Consider the following 24,121-nt stretch of genomic DNA (forward strand, 5'->3'; position numbering starts at 1 on the left):
AATAAAATGAATGTGATATGTTGCCAACCCCAGTGCAGCTTCTTCAGTGTCTCCACTCCTGCCACTTTGGTGTGTGCCAGTCTCTTCCAGGAGCCTTTGTCTCTTACTGCCATATATTTACTGCTGTAGAATTCATCTCCCACCACATTTTTTTTTTCTAAACGTTTCATTTCTAGCCAGAGGACAAAGATGAAAGCAGCTTTCTGAGGAAAATGTGCATATAATATTGTATGAGCAAACAAAATACAAATGTTCCTTATTTGTACCCTAAATGAAAACACCATAACATACCACCATGCACAACACATGAACTGTACAACAGTTGCTTTATTTTTGACACTATTACAAAGATGAAAACAGTCTGTATAACATTTATAGTCTATAGTAAAAATCAGATTACATAGAGAGCTGTGATATATAGGTGCATGAGTTGAAGAGCATATACCAAAACAGGTGTCCGGAGAGCATCTTATGTAATGCATTGTAACATTTTTGTTTCCTGAAAGGTCTTATGGCTTATTTTTTCCAAAAGGGTTGTAGATATTAAATTCATTAATAAGGAGTTGACAACAAAATTGTGGAAAGTATTTTCTTGTAATTTTTTAAAACATTTTAAATTATTCTGAAACAAGAGATCAAAACTTGCCTTTCAATGTAAACAGCATACAAATTGCCCTGGTAAACATCAGCCATAATAAGACTTTCATAATAGCAACACATCAGCCATGTGATGTGCCCTGTATTTTTTTTTTTTTTTTAATATTTCTTTCTGATCATGAAGCATAGCATACAATAGTCACTGATAATCTTAGAAAAGACCATCTACTAAAACAAATATCCACCATAAAAAGTGCTTTTTGTCACATGTGCATGAAGACATTCATTTATCACTCATTTATCTTTTCCATTACTGTATTTAATGAAAAATATTTTTATAGAAAGGCTTTAACAGAAATGCATTCCAGGACTTAAAATAAAAAGCAAAACTGCTTTAAGAAACCCAGAGATTATAATTCTAAAGACTTGCAAAACCCTCTACTGGTGAAATTTCCTAGGTAATGTTAATGTTCAGGTACGTCAAAACATTTTTGGATCCTTCAACAAATACACCTTTTCAAAGTTTACAGATGGCAATGTAAAAAATGAAACCTCACAGTTTTTAAATAGTGTTTTTTCATAGTATATATTCATCCATTACTAAGAAAATCAATTCAACAACAGAAAATGTTTCATGGGTAATAAAGAATTCTGCAGGTGGTCTTCGCCTTACCTAGGAAAAAAGGTTATTATATTACCCTTATCCAGAAGGATGAAAGTTGTCGCATTTCTCACCACAGAACTTCAGCTTTCAACACAGATCTTTTTTTGTGCTATGCTACGTCTTTTATATACACTTATTAAAAAGTTCAACATAATGGAAAAGCAGCTTTGGAGTATAGAGAATATCGATCACAGAATTTCACCTAATGTAAGAAGCTCATTTTAAAACAAGATACAATGTGAGTGCTGTACACTACCCATTACACCCTCTATGTTGTTAAATAATTAATGGTATGTTATTGTTGTCCAATACACTAACAGTTCTGGGTTTCACTGATAACACACTGTATTATTTCTGTCTTCATAAAGGCAACCAAATATGAATATACACTGTAATAAAAATAATTTTGTGCAACATTGATGTGTAAATGCAAATGTTATCACTTCAACATAACACTTTACAGAACATGCAAAAAGCAAAATACCTATTTCTAGGTACATGCCAAGATCAGCAGCATCAACAACTGTTTGAAAATTTGTGTCACTTGAGTAGAATGTACTAAAAAGTAAACTGAGAACTAGTTACAGAATGGCAATCTTTACATTTATTTAAAATTTTGTGGTGTTATTAATCCAAATATCTTTGCCCATTATATTGATCTATTCTACTTCTCACACTAGTGTTTCAATTATTTTTGTTTTAAAAAAGTTAAAATTAGCAACATAAAGTTTCCTAATTTCTTCTTAGAATTTTACCTTTAACGGGATTGGTACTGATACTGGGTGTGTAATACATAGGAGGAGCAACACCATCATTAAGCACTCACTAGTTTTAGCTTTGCTCCAAGCTGTGTATAATGTATCAGAATGTAGAAGCAACACAGTTAAGCCCTGGTCAATCTGGAGTACTGTATACTGAATTAAACAGGTCACTAAATTCACACATTTCTAACACAAATTTGACCTCACTACTGAAATTATATTAGTGTAAGGGCTGACAAAACTCTAGGACTGACTCTTTTATACCAAGATGGTAGGAACTACTCATATACATTTTGTACCTTATTTTCACTACAGAATAAGGTGATATATTACTGAGTGACTGCTTAAAAGAAAAAAGTGAAAAGTAAACTGCTAGAACAGAATTAAATTTAGTTATGGAACATGATTGTCAAGACCAACGCTGGTCCTAAACAATGGATTATCCATTGACACTACATTCCTGCATTTATGTTAAAGCTTGACAAAAAAAGTTGGCTAGAATAGTTGCCTGCCTCCACTTGATTCTTGTTCACAAGAAAGAAAGCCTCACTTATGTAATTTAATTTTCAATCCATCAAAAATAGGAAGAAATCTTTGACCAATGAGCATGAAAGCCTTACATAAAACTGCAACATTACAGCAATACTGGTAAGTACGTTTATATTTCCAATGACTGTTTCAAATCATAAAATGTAATTTTTTGCATTTATAATACAAAACTGTATTGCTTCAAACCTGAATGCTTCTTAGAATGTTGTGTACAGCAGCTAAACTATGTTTTTTGGTAAATAGTACGCATTATTAGTATTTGTTTATTTTACCACTTGACATTTTGTTTCTTTATCCAGCAGGTCTCACCTTCACAAGTACAAAGTAACAAGATATGTAGCATATTGGAGAATAAGGCTTTTTCTCTTTACCAAAAAGAGGCACATAAAGATTATGCAATATGCATGAGTGAAAGGGCCCTGTTGTATAGGTCAACTGATCAATACGCATAAAACATTACAGCTTAAAACGTCTTCATTGTGAAAACAAGACAAGAAAACTATCCTTGGAAATATTTCACACAGAATTAAGGTATCAAAACGTTCAAGATACAATAGAGTCTGAGACAGGGAAGAAGGCTTCCAGAGATAAGGCAAAGCTAAAACAAAAAGAATAAGGACATAAGAAGTTAAAATGCAAATGGATGAATATCCCATGATATTCCGACAGAATTACTGATGTACCATTTACAAATCAACTACTTCAGACCTTGTACACGAAAGTGGCAAACAATGTTGAGCACTGAAATTAATATTCCTGTCACCGCATCATGGTAGATCACCTTGACATGTTCATGAGATGCTAATGAAAATTTGCATATCATAATTCAATAAGGAAACAAATGGACACAGCACACTGATACAAATAATGTATGAAGAAGCTACCACTTAGAACACCATTATGTTAACAATAAACATACTGTATCAAAAAAGAGAATGATAAAATATGCCCCATTTTGAGCTTTTCTTTCTATAAAAATTTCAACATTGATACTTAATACATAATTACAAAATATATGCAAACCTTTTCAATTCTTCATTTAGGAAAAACTCATAACAACAAACGCTGTTCTTTCTTTTATATATAATTAAAAAGGTGCTTTTTCTAAAATTAAAAATTTCATAAACATGGCCTCTGAGTGCATGTGTGATTTGGACAGCAGGCCTTTGCAGAGGACTCTCCCTGGTATGTCATTTGCAGTTGTAACAATGAAGGTTGCCTGGCTCTTCATTAACTAACAGCCCTTCACTGATATGAAGAAAACATTCAAAAGTGAATAATATTCTTTATCAAACAAAAACACAGCTGCACATACAAGTTGTTGAAAATTTCACTACCGGAATGACTAAAACAAAGTCGAAATGACTTTTTCTACATTTAATCTTCATTATTTACAAATATTTTGAAAAGAAAAAAAATACTGCTGTAATTTCAATCTAACTGGAGATATTTCTGAATTTTACAGAAGAAACAGTTTGGTTACTGGACAGATTTAGTGGTGTTATATACGTTTTAAAAAAGTATTACTAACAGTATTGAAAGGGTAGACAAAACATTTTCTCTTTCATTCATTTACAAATATAATTTAACAAGTATCCAATGAAATATTCTACTTTAAAAATAAACATCTGTCCAACATTTAATGACAGATGATTAGCTAGTTTAGCAGCTTTATTAAAACACCTGCCATCTCCTAATGTCTTTTGATTCAAAATCTGATTGTCAAGTTGCATATTTGTCCATATCTCTCTCTTCCAGGGTCCACAATGACATTATGAGGACTGTGGAAATAGAAAAAAAAAAAAAACTCATAACCCTTGCGTAATACATACGCAATCATTTAAATAAAATATAACAGGTCTGTCTCCCTTTTAACACTGGGGTGCATTTTGCCAGTAGGTGTGGGGAAATTCATAGACATTTCATTTAGTCTTCAATCGCCATAATTAGGGAACATGGGCAGTTCTGCAAATTCATCATTGCTGAATGGGGTTCCTTGTTCACCTAGCATTGACAGAACATCCTGTTGAGAAGGCAGAAACAAAAATAATTAGAAACAGTAATTGTCTCATATCTTACTGAATGTTTTATTCTAAAAGTGTGATGCAAAAAATATTTCCAGGATACAGCTTTCTGAGGAGAGACTCTTTATGATTTTGATTAAATCACCATAAACAGTATGTAGGCACATGCAACTTTATTTCATATATGTACAGTTCTACATGGGTTCAATTTTTGAAGTATCCTCCATATACCCTCAACAATAAGCTATAGTCAAAATGTAGTTTGTGTTAAAAAAAAAACAAAAAGTTAAATCTGCAGCCATAAGCAACCTGTTGTATTAAAGACTATAACCCAACCCATGCACATATCCACTATTAGGAATGAGTGCTTTGTACTGTACAGCAACAGGCACTATGAAGTTAATATTTACTTTGATCTACCTCCTGTACTATAAGAGGATGAGGGTCTTGAAAACCTGAAGCTCCCCTGCCTCTGTGTTACGATGGAAATGGAGGCAACTTCTAGCCTTCTATAAATCTCATACTTCAAAAAACATGTATTTTAACCTGCTCAGTAATGTTGCCCCTCACCACAGTGGTACAAACACACTATTCGCAACATTGTGTAACATAACCTTTACATAAATTATTCAGATACACAAAACCACAAATTTTTAGCACCACAATTTCAAAATGTATAGCATAAATTCTTAAATTATGGCTCTAATCATGTGGCAGGCCCGAGTAATGTCTTGCTTACATAGGGGCAAACCCCCTAACAAATGTCCCATCACTTACTGTTAAATAGGCATTTTGAGATACTGGTTTATACCCTCTCTCTTCTCTGTTTTAATGATTTTAACACCTTCTACAGAGGCATCACAGACATGTTCACTGTCAGCCTGGCTTCAGCTATAATTTGATTGCTGTTGGCCTATGACACAACTATGTGCTGTACAACTTTCACCCTTGTCAAGTTCCATGCTCGCCCCTCCACTTGCACTGAGGAATTCTCTCTGCAGCCATGTAGAAGCAGATAAGCCATGTATATCTTCCAATATAGACTAAAACCTGAGGTTCCAGTGTTGGGGAGAAAGCTGGAAATCAAACTATTGCAGAAAATAGCACCTCATTGTTATTGCTTACTTTAAGTTACTTATTTATGCATATTTTGCCTGGACCTGGCAGAAACTATTTATGATATGAACTGCAAAACTAAAGTCCCATTACCCATATTTTCTGTAGATTACCGACAACAATGTGATCTGATGGAAAACGGTTTCCTGATTTTCAAATCACGCTCTCAAGTAATACAAAAGACAATGCTGTTATGGAAAACTGGTGTGGTAGCTTGTGCCATCAAAGTTTGCAAGTTTATATTGTGCAAAAATAATTCAGGGGTTCTACAAAGACTTGTGTTTAAAGGAAATTTCATTAATTAATTCATTTTGATTATTCTAGTAAGACTGTTTGTGGGACTAGTGGAGAAATATTATATGTAGTGCAGCTGATGTCACTGAGCATAGCAAAATAAGTCATACTAGCCAACCCGCGGCATAGCATACGCCGCATAATTATGTATTGATGGGTGACCACTTCCTGAACGACACAGTTGTCAGTACTTGTAGTCACAGTTGAGAAACACTTTTTTAATGTCTTTTAAGCACAGGGGAAACAATGAACATGTGAAACATCCGTAATGTAATAAGCCACCAAGAAAAGTAAAATTGCAACAATGCTATCTACAAAAGTGAAAACAAATTCGAGCCCCATGTATTTTTTAACTGCCTTGTGGGGCTGTAGTAGTGTTGCTGCTTTGCGGTAAGGAGACTCTGGAAGATTGTGTGTTCGCTTCCCGGTTCCTTCCTGTGTGGATAGTGCTTTGAATACTGAGAACACCGCTATATCAATGTAACGAAGTATTATTATTCCTATGTGTCCAGCGCGCTCGCATCCGTCCGTCTGTCTGTGTGTGTGTGTGTGTGTGTGTGTGTCACACGCTCTCGCTCTCTCGGTACACGTGGTCCTGTTGGCAAACGCCGCAAAAATAATATATTGATAGCTGAACACTTCCGGAAAGACACAGTTGTGTAAAAGGAGAGAAAAAAATGAACATTTGCAAAATCCGTAACGGTGCTTTCAGTAAGTACAATGCACACGCGTTTAATTTCATTCAGCGATTCAGTTCCGAGACAAACATGCCTCTTCTTACCTGGTCCTCCCCCGTCCACCTTCATTGTCTAAGCTTACACACCCCCTGGTCATGTGTCCGCTAGCAAGAGCAAGTCACGGAGACCCGCCCACCAACATTAAGACCATGGCGTAGTTGAGAAACACTTTTTTAATGTCTTTTAAGCACAGGGGAAACAATGTACATGTGAAAAATCCGTAATGTAATAAGCCACCAAGAAAAGTAACATGCTATGCTATGCACAGAAGTGAAAACAAATTCAAGCCCGGTGTATTTTTTAACTGCCTTGTGGGGCTGTAGTAGTGTTGTTGGTTTGCAGTAAGGAGACTCTGGAAGATTGTGTGTTCGCTTCCCGGTTCCTTCCTGTGTGGATAGCGCTTTGAATACTGAGAATCAGTATCGGTATATCAATGTAATAAAGTATTATTATTCCTATGTGTCCAGTGCGCTCTCTCTCCCGCGTGCGCGCGTGCCTGTATGTGTGTGTCACACGCTCTCGCTGTCTCTCTCGCTCGCTCGCTGCACGTGGTCCTGCAGGCAAACGCCGCAAAAAATAATATACTGATTGCTGAACACTTCCGGAAAGACACAGTTGTCTAAAAGGAGGGAAAAAAATGAACATTTGCAAAATCCGTAACGCTCCTTTCAGTAAGTATAATGCACACGCTTTTGTCAGCCAGTTTTTGCCAGCCGACTGTCGTCGCACGGTCATTCAGTGATTCAGTTCCGCGACAAACATGCCTCTTCTTACCTGGTCCTCCCCCCTCGTTCTCTAAGCTTACACACCCCTTGGTCACGTGCCCGCTCGAAAGAGCAACTCACGGAGTCCCGGCCACCAACTTTAAGACCATTGGATGAAGCAGGTGAGATGCTAATGAAACAGAGGCACAGGGCTTATTGATTTTTAAAGACTGCTTCCTTCATTGTGTTTTGAGAGGGAAACATACAAATATCCGTGACTTACAATTGGAGGACAGCCGACGCTAATGAAACAGAGGCACAGGGCGTACTGGTTTTTAAAGACTGCTTACTTCATTGTGTTTTAACCTCAGTTGTAAAGGATTGTTTTAAGGATCCCATGGGATACCCCTCGCAAACCGTTTTACACGCTGCATATGGCGATTCACCTCCGCGAGAAACATGCCTCTATGAACAGTCAACGTGGCTCGGAGGTGCATGTGGCCTCTATGACAGACGAATATAAATGACGCCGTTTTTTCTGTGTCGTCGCGTCCGAGTTGGTGGGCGTGGCTCTGCGAGTTGTTGTCGCATCCAATGGTCTTAGAGTTGGTGGGCGTGGCTCCTTCCTGCGTGCGCCATGGGTGTCTTACTTGTCGGCGGCTTAGTGAATCCACGCCCCTTCCGGCATGCTTTCCATGGTTGGCTACTTGTCGTCTGGCTTAGTGAATTATATATATAGATATATTAAAAAAAATGTTATGCTTTGTACATCAGAATACAATGGAAATAAGTTTCTAAATAGAAGTTTTGTGATAAAAATAAACAATACCACAGGTCCTGGAATCATACATAGACAAGATGGTTAGACCTTTAAAGTTCTCTGATTTTCACAAAACTGTTAAACCCTAATGGGCACAAAACAAAATGTTACACAAAAATATATATTACACATATTTGGACAAAAAATTTGGACATGAATTAGATTATTGCACTACATCGCAAATCCTTCAGTTAATGTAAATGTACAAGTTTTTACTATTTCATTGTAGAAAGCGGTACTAAACGGCGTTTCCCCCTTGTCACAATCTTTATTTGGCATTGCTATTTGCCCTTTGCAATCTACTTGTGTAAATCACCAACAATCCTAGCAATTATAATGCAAACAAAAAGGGATCAAAGGCATCTCCTTATGCATAGAGATCACACTATCAAAAACAATGAAGACATAACTAGTATCTCCAAAATTCATTGCTAATCTGATTAAGCACTAGGAACAGGAACTTTTGAACAGAATTTCAGATAATGACTGGAAATCAACATTCAATAAATTCTTAACAATCTGCGCAAAACAAGCTGAGTTCAACTCAAAATTGCACATGACATACAATGATATTATCTGAAATGTACCTGGATCAAGACTCTAAACATTTTTTCAAACATTTCTTGTTGAACCATCTGAACATTAATATTAAACCTAATGCTGAGAGGTGAACCACAATTTTGGTTACTACTAGAATTAGTCACACAGCATGATGTTGGAAAACATTAGACCTCTTAATTAAAAGCAAATACATAACTACAGCAGACTACCGACACGTGTGATCAAATGTGTGATAATCTCTAGGTTAGGGGGTCTTAACATTTTTTCTTGTTATTAACCCTTCCGGGAATTGAAATATGTTTTGAAATACCACAATTTTTTGGGTCTTAAATTGTTAAGCACTGAATTCTTACTAAGCACAACTAAAGGTAAATTATTTTGAAATCCTTGCCAAAGTACTGCATTTGGGGATATTTACAAAGGATTACAGTACATATAGATTTTTTTGTATAGTTCTGTGTTTTTAAATTTCTTATTTATGCCAAATACTTTATTAATTTGTTTACGTGTAAAAACAGTGGCATGATCTGATAAAAAATAGAAAGCCTAAATGTCCATACTTGAAATTGACAAAAATTATATAGTTACATATGAATTCAGATGAAAAGTAGTAGAAAAATAATTCAGAGAGAGAGAGAGAGAGAAAGAAATACAGCATTGAGGAGATGAGAAAAACTGTGCTCAACTATTAAGACGTTCCTTTTTGCAAAAAACCATTGATCTTGGCACATGGGTCTAACCAAAGATCGATCACGGCATGGATCAGCTCCAAAGGGGCAAGGACTGAGAGGGAGCTGTTACTATGGACCCCAAGTGAAAAGAGGAAGATTTTAAAGTGGTGTCAGTAGTTGTGGAGTCACTGGACCTGCTCTATTCAAATGTTAATGTGCTGAAATGTAACCTGTGGCACAACCGTGCAGATTTGACTGCAACTTACAAGCCTGTTATTGACAACAGCAGCTCTCTTACTATCCATGACAGAATTTCTTATGTGTGTTTGAAGGAGGTAGTTGTTTTTTATAATATTAAAATTTTTCTTACGCTTCTGTAGCTGTAACAGAGCGGTGGAACTGAAATACAGCCGAACATGGAATTCAAACTGTGTATATCATTTGATAGCTGCTTGTATACTGCACAATTTGAGAACTGCACCCCTAGTCAAAAATTATATTCATAAAGGACAAGTTTTATGCAACAACCAAAGTAAATTTGGAATTATTTTTAGATAGTCTGAATACCATTGCCCAAATACCGCCATCACACACCTGCCTCTTTGTCACGTTTTTAAAATGTCTCATGCTAAGACCTTAATATACAGCAAAAAAAGTGTCTTTATTGTAAAATCTAACCATTAATTAAAGAAAATATAATTAATAAATATAATAATCATAAAATAAATATCCCCCAACATGTGTGTGCAACAATTATTTGCACCCTTAGAAAGTCATACGAATGTAACCTAACTGAAGTATATTTCCTTTAATATTTTTTATGTTACTTACCCCATGTAGTTTGTAGGGATGTCTGATAAAAAAAATTTATGTCATGTTTTTGTGGGGAACAGAAAGTTTCTGATAAAACAGGACTCAATGGTGACCAAAGCTAGACAACAGCAAATATAAAAATGTCCACTAAAAAAAAAAATCACACATTATTTGTGTTGCATAATTCACACATCAAGTCACAAAGTTGTGTACTCACAATGTGCAAAAATACACATTTTTTGATAAAATACCGTTTAAAAAAAAAAAAAAAAAAAACAAACTTGAAAATCAAAGCAGTCCATAAACAGGGAACCTGTTCACATGGCATTGCACTTTTAAATTTAAGACCAGTCCTGTTTTCATTTGAAAAGTGTGACCACAGTCAACAAAATGTCATTAAGATGCATATAACAAGAAACGACTATAAGAAGATGGCTACATAATTGAAAATGCCCATTGCTTCTATCAGGGTAATAATCAGTGAGTTTAAGGTAACTGGAGATATTAAGAATATGCTTGAAAGTGGACATGTGTCTGTATTGACCCCAACGCGCAGCAAGGAGAATGGTTGGAGTGGCCAAAGAATCTCAACAGATTAATGTCAGTTGGAAATGATTGCTTTCATTTTGGGGTCTCTAAGAAAATATGGAATGAGTATAAAGGTATTTGGTACATAATAGAAAGTATCTTAACTAATGATAAATAAGTCAAATTTTGTTAGAACGAAGTGCTTGGGACAGAGAAAATAATTAGTTAAAACAGAATTTTTGTTATCTTGTAACTGTAACATAACATGGTCTTCCCAGCATGTATAGTTGACAAAGCTGACTGCAGAATACTGAACTCAATGGCAACATCTTTTTCCTTCTGGCCAGCATCAATGGGACCGAGAAGGTCCAACTTTTTCTATAAAGTAAACTGCTGCTATTAGTGCTGATCAAAACCCATATGGATCCCCTTGAGTTAGCAAAACAGTACCCCTCATTGTCCATATCGAAGATGGTGTTAAGACATTATACAGTGCACATGGCTTGAGTTGCATAAGCCATGTATGCCCCTTGGTGTCCATACAGTGCAGTCAGTATTATTACTTTGAAGTTGAGCCTAGATTAGGAAGGACCTATAACTAGATTTTGTCTTTCTAAATGTAGTTTTTTAGTGTAGAATCAACTTTTTAATACTTTGTTTTCATTTTTGCAGAAGCACACTGTTAAAGATCTTTTCCAAGTGCTTCACATTAATGCTTCTATAGAGAATATACTTCGTAATAATAAGACACAAGTGTTCAACCAATTCTAAAAATAAACCAACTCACTCTTAGTAATTTTGACTTCAGTTACAGTGCATCCGGAAAGTATTCACAGCACATCACTTTTTCCACATTTTGTTATGTTACAGCATTATTCCAAAATGGATTAAATTCATTTTTTTCCTCAGAATTCTACACACAACACCCCATAATGACAACGTAAAAAAAGTTTACTTGAGATTTTTGCAAATCTATTAAAAATAAAAAAAATGAGAAAACACATGTACATAAGTATTCATAAAAAATGAATGGAGAAGGCACATGGGAGATGTATAAATTCTGTAAGCCGCTGCCAGAGCGGGCAAGACACCCATGAAAGCATGCAGGAAGGAGCCACGCCCACACCCATGAAAGCACGCAGGAAGGAGCCATGCCCACCAACTCTAAGACCATTGGATACAACGAAAACTCGCAGCGCCATGCCCACCAACTAGGATGCGATGCCACGGAAAACACGCCGTCATTTCTGTTTGTCTGTGCTACAGTCCACATGCAGCTCTGAGCCACTTTGACTATTCAGTTACGACGCACGACCGCGTGCAACATCGCAAACTGTTTTACACGCTACATACAGCAATTCGCATCCGCGACAAACATGCATTTTCTTAGATGGTCCTGCAGGAACACGGAAAACATTTCCCCGCCCACCAAAGCAGGACCATGTAAGAAGAGGCATGTTTGTCGCAGATGTGAATTGCTGAATGCAGAGTCTAAAACAGTTTGCGAGGGGTATCCCATGGGATCCTTAAAACAATCCTTTAAAACTGATGTTAAAATACAGTGAAGGAAGCAGTCTTTAAAAACCAATAAGTCCTGTGCCTCTGTTTCATTAGCGTCTCACCTGCTTCACCGATGCAGGCCCTGCAACAGTCGAGACCTTCTCTGTGCCTGACTCCACTATAGGCTGCAACAAAATTATGAAAGTACGGGCGCATTTGTTTCACACAAGCTGTGTATGTGGGTGGGTTGGTGTTAGTTAGTTAATTAGTTACTCGAAGGATTTCAAGATTTAATATGCACAAGCGGTAACACTGCAAAAGCAGCCCAAACCAGAAAAGACGGCTGGCAAAAAGTGGCTGACAAATTAAACGCGTGTGCATTGTACTTACTGAAAGCAGCGTTACAGATTTTACAAATGTTCATTTTTTTCCCTCTGCTTAAAAAACATTTAAAAAGCGGCATGATTATGCAGCGTATACTACACCGCGGGTTGGTATGCAGCGTGTAAAACAGTTTGTTTGTCGCGGATAATTTGCCTTTTACTATTACACAAAGACAATTTCCTGTTAATACTTTGTTACATTGATATAGCGGTGTTCTCAGTATTCAAAGCGCTATCCACACAGGGAGGAACCGGGAAGCGAAACCACAATCTTCCACAGTCTCCTTACTGCAAAGCAGCAGCACTACTACAGCGCCACAAGGCAGTTAAAGAATACACCGGGCTCAATTTTGTTTTCACTTCTGTTTACAGAGATCGGATCGTAGATAGAATTGTTGCAATGTTACTTTTCTTGGTGGCTTATTACATTACGGATGTTTCACATGTTCATTTTTCCCGTGCTTAAAAGACATTAAAAAAGTGTTTCTCAACTGTGACTCCGGAACATCTCAGTACGCAAGCTATATTAAGCGTCAACAACGAAGACTCGCTACACCTTAATCTACAAGTGCTGACACTTATCCCTACCGACGAAGTAACTTTCACCAGCGTGGCCTTCTTCGTCACAGACGATCCCGCTTTCAGTCATGGAGAATTATATGTTGCTCTCTCCAGAGGTCTATCTTTTCATTCACTCACAGTGGTATCCACAAACCCACCCCATTTGGACAACTGTGTCATTCAGAAAGTGTTCACCCATCAATACATAATTATGCGGCGTATGCTACGCCGCAGGTTGGCTAGTACAGCATAAAGAATGACTAAGCAGAGTGACAGGAGACTAGAATCAACAGGAAACTTCTTCAGAAGACAATTCTTTCTTATGGGACATCACCAATCACTAAATTAAGAAAGCCTCTTTAATACATAATAAGGAAAAGTTTCTTGCTTCTGAAAAAAAAGGACAGATATGTTCAGCATAGGTATTACTGCTAGTGTGCCCAAATTCATGTTTCACATTATTTAAGGTTAAATGTGAAATAACCATCTTATCGGGACTATTAGCAGGAGACATCTAAAACACACATACTGAAATGCTTGTATTCAACAACTTGGATGAGGGGGTTTATCTATATTGCATCTGTGTGTGAAACTACTTAAATACTGATTTTATGAAAATGACTAACATTTATTCAGAATTATTTTTTGAATATGTTTTAAAAACTGTTTTCTCTTTTCATATTAATATTTTAACCAAACAGACAAAAAAGAGGTTTAATAAGGTCCAAACTGAATTTTCAAGAACAAAAATGAAAGGGATATACAGTACATACAGCAGTTACAGAACTGTCTGTAATATACAGAGTATAGATGTTGACTAATTAGAGATTGATGCCAAAAATGGGCCTGACTGGGTCCTTCAAAAGTCACATTCACAGATATTTCATTCTTCTGGACAATTTTCATTATGTATTATTAGAATGACTGATGTTCTTACGTATGTAAGTTTTATTTTATCCACGGCAGGTAGGTCTTCTGAGGTTAATATATTATACTATATGAAAACCACTTGAAATTAAGATAAATTTATAAAAATTTAATTTTAGAAAAATTAAAATAATGCAATCATTAAGCAGTTTAACTTACATTGAAGACCTCTGATGAATTGTTTTGCTGATCACTGCTGCCCTGTGCATGATGCTGGCCCTGCCACTGAGGCCACACTCCAACATTTTCTGCAGGCCGGGACTGGAACTGGGTTGTGCTCTGGTTATTCTCTCCTGTTGGAAGTGATAATATAGCTTTTTTTTTTTTTTTTTTTAACAAGCTGCCCACAATAAAAAAAAACAACTCTGGTTTTAATGGTATATACAAAACCCTCTTGTTACTTCAGGTTGAAAGTTAATTCTAAAAGGTGACATTTATCTGCTAACAATGAGCCAACCAAAATGTATGCATAAAGGTTCCAGGGGACAGATTACCTTTTCATTTACCATCAAAGGATGTTGAAACACTTAAGCAATGATGGCTTGATAGGACATTAAAGAAACTACCAATTTTGATATATGGGAAGATAACAACAGTGACTGCGAAAACCTCATTCTGTTATTACATTCTGCAGTTTTTAGTAAAAGATTTACTTTAAGAAGCAAATGCTACACCAACTGCACTCTCCACTAAAGCCCACTCAACTTCAAAACCTATCATGGATGCTGCATGAAAACAAAATGTTACCTCTAATACCCAAATAGCAGTTGAAAATCAAATGAAAACATTTTTCTTTTTAAAATTTTAATAGTTCACAAGTTTTATTACGGGCGGCACGGTGGCGCAGTGGGTAGCACTGCTGCCTCGCAGTTAGGAGACCTGGGTTCGCTTCCCGGGTCCTCCCTGCGTGGAGTTTGCATGTTCTCCCCGTGTCTGCGTGGGTTTCCTCAGGGCGCTCCGGTTTCCTCCCACAGTCCAAAGACATGCAGGTTAGGTGGATTGGCGATTCTAAATTGGCCCTAGTGTGTGCTTGGTGTGTGGGTGTGTTTATGTGTGTCTTGCGGTGGGTTGGAACCCTGCCTGGGATTGGTTCCTGCCTTGTGCCCTGTGTTGGCTGGGATTGGCTCCAGCAGACCCCCGTGACCCTGTGTTCGGATTCAGCGGGTTGGAAAATGGATGGATGGATGGAAGTTTTATTACAGTAAAACCTTGATTATCCATCACTCGATTAAACGTCAGTCTCTGTTAACTGTCAGGGTGGTACTCTGTGAGCTCTGCACATTGGAACAACTGTCCCTTCTGCTACAGCGTAATGTTCTTCCCCAGCACCATCAATCAGCTCGCATTTTGAAATTAGTCTCAGTTTTTAGCTTTTTTAATTTTTAATAATTAAGTTTCTATACATTGTTATACCTGATAAACGTAAGCATGTGGTGTTGGAATTGTCACAAAAAACTAAAATTAAACATTTACAAAACAGCTTCAAGTATTGCTTCAATTTACGAAGTAGGAAGAACAACAGTGAATGCAATAAAAGTTGATGCCAATAAAATTGAAAACCGTGTTGAAAATCGAAACCACCGACAGTATTGTTAATGTAATAATGTTAATGCTCTCCTGTTTTGTAATTTTCTTTTTAAATTCAGTTATGTTTTGTTAATATATTGTGACGTGCAGGCAGCTTGTGATGTGCGATTGGGGAGCAGAAAGTGTGTAATGAATGCTGTAACTAATGGGACTGAATGAAGGGCTTCTGTTCTGTAAGGGGAGGACATGTCTGTTAGGAAATGAGTGAAAGGAGAAGTTAGGAGAAAAAAGAAGGTACATCGGAAGGATGCTTTGAGTAGAGGAGGAGACAATAAGCAGGAGCATTTGCAGTATAGAGAAAAAAGGAATGTGAGTGGCGGGAAGTAAACTTATTGGTAAGGAAATCTTTCTTTATTTGTTTTGGAGGTGTGCTCTGTAATCCAGATAATGGAGTAGAAGACAAGGCACCGTTTGCTATAGAACGAAGACTCCAAATAAAACATAGAAAACTCCAGTGCCACCGTGATATGTTTCCTTATTACGCTGGTTGTTACAATTTTATATGAATTAATTAATTTTGTTAATACTATATTATATTTGTTTTGTAAATAAATATGACCATTTGCTAATCTACAGTACATATTTTTAAAGTAGCTGTTCTGTTATTTGTCTTATCCGTCACAGTTTCAGTCCCAACCCTTGATGGTTAATCAAGGTTTTGCTGTATTTACAAATAAGGTTACAGTGTTGTAATTTAATTCTCTGTCCACATGTTGGGCAAGTGACTGTCCTCGTTCAAAAATTACACGCCTCATAATCCTGTGACACTTTAAGGTGCTAACAGGCTGAGGCCTTGTCTAGGGATGTTCATATCTTAGGTCCAGTGCTGCTCCCTCTTGTTTTGCCTACTTAATTGATGCTGTTGTAGCAATTAGAAAGCATTTCAATAAATGTTTTTTTTTTTTTTTTTTTTTTTTTTAAATCACCCTATCCATTTTCTGGATTCATACCAGTCTGGCAAAATGATGAACTGTGCTAAAGCCTATCCAGGCAGCACAAAGCAGACAGTGAACTATGTTTTGTTGCTTGCCACACATATTCACCAGCATAGGTTACTTTAATTGAATTCACAATAAAAGTCAGGAAATTCCATTTTTTTTTTTTTTTTTTTAAAAAAACAAGGCTTTGAAGCAACATGTTGCAGAAGGGTGAAACCATAACCCTTTAAAGTTTGCTTTTGTGGAAGTGGAAGGAAAACTCACACATACGATCATTCAAACTCATAAATTCTTCTTACTCATGATTCAAATGCAAAATGCTAACTAATGTGCTTTTAAATTTCTATAAAGTTTCTGTGTAAATGATTTGTAGCTATGCAAGAAAGAAAAAGCAATGCTTTGATCAGCCTTTAAAATACCTGGGTCCACTATGCTATATTAGACCGCTGCCCAATGTAAATTATCTACTCGTAAAAAAGATAATACACTACATAATAACATTTTGTGAAGTACAGAATGTAAACATTATAAAATCAGAACAAGCTCATTAAAGCCATTACCCACTATACTACAACTCCCTATGTTAATAACTCTGATGCATTCAATATTTGTGTACATTTTCTTATTATTGAATGTCTTGAAAAATCACAATAAGTTGTATTATTATTGGTATTTTTATTGTCTACTATCAAGGTAATTGTATATAAGTCTTGAAACTGTACAGCATTGTTAGCAGGATAGAGAATAACAGTTTAAAATCAGTAATATTTAGGAAGTGGATGGAATACTACTGTGAACATTTTCATAGAATATTTGGATATAGTGTAATTAATCTATGGTTTTATATTTTACTGTTTTATATTGCAATGTCACTATGTCTTCTATTACTACTGTTATTTTCTACTACAAACATTTCTTTCAGTTTTCACTGTGGGGATGGGTTGCAGTTAGCAACGTGTGCAATGCAAATATCTGTGAACATACTGGCAGGTCAGTGTAGGGTTGTTTCTTTGATATGTGAGCATGGTCACTTTTTGTGACTGTTAAAGCATTGTACGGTTGCCTAGATCAGAATTACCAAAGTGAATGACAGTGAATGTATTGCTATTACAATCAAGGATATAATAGTGAGTTTGACACTTTTGGAAAAGTGAATATAATAACTGTGTGTGTACTGGAGCAATGGCTGATGTGTCACTATAGTGCAGTTACATTTGTATATAGTAAAACTAACAACAAACAATATATACTTTACCTAAATGGTTATGTTTCTGTTGAAGGACATTAAGCAATGTATACAAATACAGTGTACCCTTTGAAGAAAGAACAATCCCACTAGAAATTTAAAGATAAGCTTACCAACTTGACCATTTTACGTTGCTTTTTTTCACTGCACTCAATTCTGCTCTCTGCTTACATCTAAACCAGCGTAATCCAGTTGAAGAGAAAAAACAACTTTTAAAAGAAATCATCTGCATTAAATGGGCTTCCTTCAACTGATTGTAAGTGATCAACAATAAAAGAAATCAAGCTAAACTGTAGTCCTTTTATTTCCAAGGGGTGGGGGAAAGGATCTTTTAATGTCTACCAACCAAATGCTATTGTTCTAAAGACAAGAAAACTGAGGGAGTTGGCACGTAAGCCTTAAAAACATTTGTCGTGTTCAAAAGCTATACAAATACAGTTTGAAGTCAATAAAAGTCTAAACAGTGAATAGCTTACATTCTACAACTAGAAAAGACTGTCGCTGAGCCCTGACTAGGATTTGAACACTAGCATTTTGTGCCCCACCTAGGTGTTCTATAAGGTAATGCAATCATCATACTTTCCTTTAATGGCGTGTTCTTGTGCATTATGCCGGCACACAGAAAAGCAACATAGGATTGCTTGCACATGTTGAATTAATAAATAGTATTGGTGCATATTCTATATAAACAGTAATCACATGAATCAAGCCACAATATGGGAGAGGTGCATATTCTATACGAATATGAACGCAGAAGTTTTTATATTACTTTGTAATTATGTACCATGATGTTAACAATAAGCTCCTATAGCCATCTTCAAATGTTAGATTTAGATAAATGATAGCTAGCTACTTCACACTGATCCACACACTAAGAAATATTTTTTAATTTTATCAGTTTACACTGATTTGATGGATATTACTATATAACAATAATAATAAAAAAGACGATGTAGTATGTTATTTATTATTAATCAGAAATTTATTCTGAGTTAGTAACATTCCAGGTCTACTGACAAAACTGAAGAAAAACAAATATAGCCATGTCTACTATGCTGATTGCTGAATTTCCAATCTCCTTTGGCATACAAAGGTAACTTTTTTTTTTTTTAAGTTATAAACACTGACTGAATTAGAAGACTGCGGTGGTCAATCGAGCTATCATGCATGACTAACTTTAAAACTAATTAAGATCTTCCAAAAAACAGGTGGCACATTTTTAACACATTCATATGAAAGTTTGGTAAATGTTGCGACTTGCTGGTCACTAGCTGGAGATCTGTGATTGACAGCCAATTTTGCGTAATGAAATTCACAGATTGGAAAATGGAGAGGTTTGGGTATTTATTCAAGAAGTGCAAAACTGACTGATAGCTGAAAATGATCTATTAAACCCACTACAAATGCAAATGTAATACAGGTTGAGTATCCCTAATCCAAAACTCTGAGTGCCCTACATGACATTACAAGTAGAACATTCAAACCTAGGGGTCTCTTTTATAAGTTATAATGTATGAGAAACAAGTAAATATCAAAATATCAACATAAATACAGTAGAAAAGGTATAGTCTCCACTACTGTACCGATTCAGATTTATTAGTACATGTCTTTCATGTTGTATGATTTGAAACAGTCACCCATGCTGCAGGAAGGAAAGTAGAAGCAGGTTTCTTTGTACTTTCATATAATACTATATCTGTTGCTAGCACATGAGAGGGTAGAAATATTCATGACTTTTTTTGCAGCCTAATGTTACTTTCAGAGGTGGGTAGTAACTAGTTACATTTACTTGAGTAACTTTTTAAAAAAATTGTACTTCTAAGAGTAGTTTTACTACACCATACTTTTTACTTTTACTTGAGTACATTTGTGAAAAAGAAACACCATTCTTACTCTTACTACATTGGGCAACACTCGAATCATTACTTTTTTCCCCATTATATACACTATATTTTTGCCAGAGAGAAGTCGCCAGTGGATCTAGGGCATGACTGTTTCACCAATCAGACGTAGCAACAATAATCACATGACTCATTTTCACCAATCAGACATAGCCATGCAGTCACATGACTACACACAAACTTCCTGCATCTGTAGCCTGCGAGAGACTTTTAGTCATGTGGGGCTCCTGTTCACTGCTAAACGGTCACAGCTTCACTGTAAGAACCTTGAAAGCCAACTCCTGCTGAAGCCTAACCATCACTTCACTGAGTAAAGAACAAGCATGTTTTAAACAAGCACGTTTTATCCAAACATGCACAGACAGTCATGGTAAAGTAAGATTTCTTGTAAGTGCACAAGCTGCCTTGTTCTAATGTTATTTTCTATCAGCTGTGCTATTTGATGGGCAAATGTGTAACAATGCCGGTCCCCCTACAGACTCTGTTCTTTTCTCCTTTTCTTTGATTCCCCCTTCTTTTTTTGTGCCGACCCGTATATGTACACTCCCGTCTCCGTGGGCCTTAATCACACGCCGCAGAAAGCCAATTAAGCAATTGAGAACAATCGCACCCGCACGTTCAGGTGTGACTCGCTCAAACTACCTCATTAACTCCCCGCGGTCGTGCAATTTCACCTATTGAGAGTGACACAGCTTTATGGATTTAAAACTGGCCTTTTTTTTTATTTTATTTTTTTAAAGCTGTGGACCCGCTACACCACAAAGTGAATATACAGTATTATACTGTCAGTGTACAGTATATCTTGTCACTGTAAGTAGTTTGCACTGTTCAAACAGACATGTTACCTACTGTAGGTGTTGGCTTCAAAAGCTTTGTTGTGAAAAACAGATTTGGAACTTTGTGTTATTTGTGCATCTTTATTTTGTAAAGATGTTATTTATTTGTACTCATTTTTTATTTTATTATTTGGAAATAGCAGAATTTGCACATTATTTTATATTTTTGTCTGACTTATTACAACATTTCTAAAAAATAAATCATTTATTATGTTCAAACAGTTACTTAGTACTTGAGTAGTCTTTTCACCAAATACTTTTTTTTAACTCTTGAGTAATTTTTTGGATGACTACTTTTTACTTCTACTTGAGTAATATTATTTTGAAGTAACACTACACTTGAGTACAATTTTTGGCTACTCTACCCACCAAAGTTATTATAGTTTTGCCTTTTTATATTAGTTTTTATTTCTTTATTTTTTCTGACCTTACTTGGAAATTCAGTTTAGTTTTAGTTTTCCTTCATCGTGTATTTTTAGTTTTAGTTTAGTTTTTATTTCACAAAGACATTTCTATTTTATTTTTATATCTATTAGTTTCAGTTTTAGTTTTAGTAATTATGGCATGGAGCTCCTACGGAGTTTAGTTTTGTGTCACAATCAGACAGAACTGTACACTTAACAGCTTTGGATATGAGTTTAATGTTAGTGGAAGCTTACTACACTAAATGGTTTACTATCTGGTTTTGTTTTGTCTGATAAAAACAAGCATAATCAAAACTAGATACTGAATATGAATAATTTTACACAATTTTATCATTTTAAAAATATTTTCTCATGAAAATCACGGGGGCTTAGGAAGAACAGGGCTCTTAGACTTGAATCAGTGTGTAGACCCCACCTAGCTGTACTGAGGGAAAGAAAGAAAAACAAGCATGTAGTGTCAAGGTTAGGGGTGGTGAGACTTGAATAGCCCAACATAAAGGACAGTAAACTCATAATGAGCAGAGCAAGAGCAGGTAATAGGAGTACGGACAGGCATAAAACAACAGACAGCATCTGAGATTAAGAACAATATATACATTATCTAAACCTGTTTATCCAGAGTAGGATTACAGGAAACCTGGAGCCTACCCAAACAGGTTTGGATGTAAGGCAGGAAAAATCCCTGGTATGCAATATGTATGATAAGACTGATGTTAAGAACAAAAAGAATATGATATTTCAACTATCTATTTTGAGAGAGAGAGAAAAACATTGAAAAAAGGGAGACAAATATTTTAAAATATAATTCTGCTAATGGATTACTTTCACAATATCAGGTATTTTGAGTTGTGAATATGAACTATAAAAGATAAATTAATAAATTTAGAATAAATACAAAAACCCATTAGTATGTTTAGTTTTTCATCCCTTGGCAGACTCTCTTCGCCTACCTACCTTTGTTTGTATCACTTCATTGTTAAACAATGTTTTTAAAGAAAAAGTTATTGGTCAGTAACAATATGCTGATCTTATATGATGACCTAGTCAGCCTCTCGATCAGAGCCGTTTTATTTTCAACAAAATATCCACTCGACTTTTTTTTTTCTAGGGGGGTAAACATTAACAATATATAAAGTTATTGCCTGTTTTTACCTGCATTATTATCAATCTTTAATTTAATATTGTTTTTTTGTATCAGTAAGTTGCTGCTGGAGTATGTGAATTTCCCCTTGGGATTAATAAAGTATCTATCTATCTATCTATCTATCTATCTATCTATCTATTCTTGTATACTAGGATATGGGGATGGATACTTGAGGAGTAAACCGCAAGACAATGATTATATTTTTATATTATGTAAATTAAGGAACCATCAACAACAAATCAACACACATTAATAATATATAGAACAATTATTATAACAGTAAAGTTGAATAAATCGGACTCTACAGCTGAATGAATAAAAAAAAAAAAAAAAAAAAAAAAAAAAAAATTGAGTATGTGTTCAGGTAAAGTACCACGTCTGGGTGATGGATTTGGCATAAAAGTTACAGATCTACAATTGTGGTGTAACAACCACATGCCAAATTTCATCCATCTATCCAGTTGCGTTTTTGAGTCATCATGTTTAAGCACGTACATACACGCGCGCACGGACACACACGCACAATTCCAAAAAACTATTTTTGGACTCTGAGAGGTCTATAACGTCAAGATTCATCAAAATATTGAGGTCGAATTTTTTTATGATTACTATACTTTCTCTATACTTCGTATATGAGAAAGTAAAAACGATTTCTCATTTGTGAAGTGACAGGTGAATTGCTGTCAACAGAAAGCAGTCACCTGTTGACCAGCACATTCTGATTTCAGCCATTTGAATTACATCTTGATATACAACAAGCGCAAAGAAAGGCGCCATATAAATAGCTTTCTATTTCACACGCTTTATGCACCCACATTCAGCTTGCTCTGTTACCGCAAATGCTATGTGAACACCCACCCTCCGACACCTACCGCCATTCACTGGATGAATATGTGCGGGCGGCTTGTGGTGGATGAATTTCTGTTTTAGAGTTAAAACGTACAAGGGTTAAAGACTAACAGCAAGAATATTCATTCAAAAACGAAAACTAAAAATATTTTAGCAAATTATTATTTTATTTCAGTTAGTCTTTCCAGCTACTTTAATAGTTTCGTTTAATTTCAGTTTTTCATTTCGGTTTTGTTAATTATTTTATTTCAGTTTACGAAAATGTTTTTTTAATAATAGTTTCAGTTTTGATTTTAGTTTTCGTTAACTATAATAACCTTGCTACCCACCTCTGGTTACTTTATCCACTAGATGTCTTGGGTACATTGGATCATAACGTATGCTGGAAGATATTAGAGGTTAACTATTGTTACATAGAATTCAAAGTCTGAGACATACTCGGGGGTTCACACCAATGAAGTTAAGCAACATGTTAAATAAAATGCGTTGCCACCTACCACTGCATACGTTTAATTAATATGGGCTGTACTTTACATTAACAAGCCAAAACAATAGAAAATACATCCTATCATCATCTTAACTTTAACTTCTAATTAAACCAATGGGCTGGAAAAACCTGCAGCCAATGCAATCCTCCACAACTTAACCTGGAATCCCCTGGTGTAATGGTGTAACATACACTGAAAGAGCTCATTTTAAAAGCATACGTATATGTACACTACCAGTCAAAAGTCTGGACACACCCAGAAATTTTCTTCAGAAATGGCTTCTGAAAATGGGCCTTTGCAGTGATATGTGAATAATAATAAAAAAATAAGTCATTTTAAGCAGTAATAGTCATTAGCAACATTAGTAATGTGTTGACTATTTTTAATCAGTTCACTGGTATCCTGATAAAAAAGGTAACAATTTCTATCAAAAACAAGACAATTTCTGGATGTATCCAAACATTTGACTGGTTGTTTATGTGAATGGCTAAATACAT

At 35.7% G+C, this 24,121-nt stretch overlaps 1 protein-coding gene across 4 annotated transcripts in view; it reads right to left on the reverse strand.

Annotated features, from left to right (window-relative positions):
- Positions 1 to 309: 309 nt before the first annotated feature.
- The window catches only part of LOC114645532 (aryl hydrocarbon receptor nuclear translocator-like), a 160,274-nt gene continuing 136,462 nt past the window's right edge, over positions 310 to 24,121 (reverse strand). For all 4 annotated transcript variants that reach the window (XM_051923070.1, XM_051923071.1, XM_051923069.1 and 1 more), the window contains 2 exons: positions 14,370 to 14,503; positions 310 to 4,594 (listed from right to left, as the gene is read on the reverse strand). In XM_051923070.1, coding sequence (XP_051779030.1) covers positions 4,505 to 4,594; positions 14,370 to 14,503 — 224 coding nt within the window. In that variant the 3' untranslated portion in view covers positions 310 to 4,504. The remainder of the gene's footprint in view (positions 4,595 to 14,369; positions 14,504 to 24,121) is intronic.

This window comes from Erpetoichthys calabaricus, chromosome 2 (assembly GCF_900747795.2).
Source record: "Erpetoichthys calabaricus chromosome 2, fErpCal1.3, whole genome shotgun sequence".
Classification (NCBI taxonomy): Eukaryota; Metazoa; Chordata; class Cladistia; order Polypteriformes; family Polypteridae; genus Erpetoichthys; species Erpetoichthys calabaricus.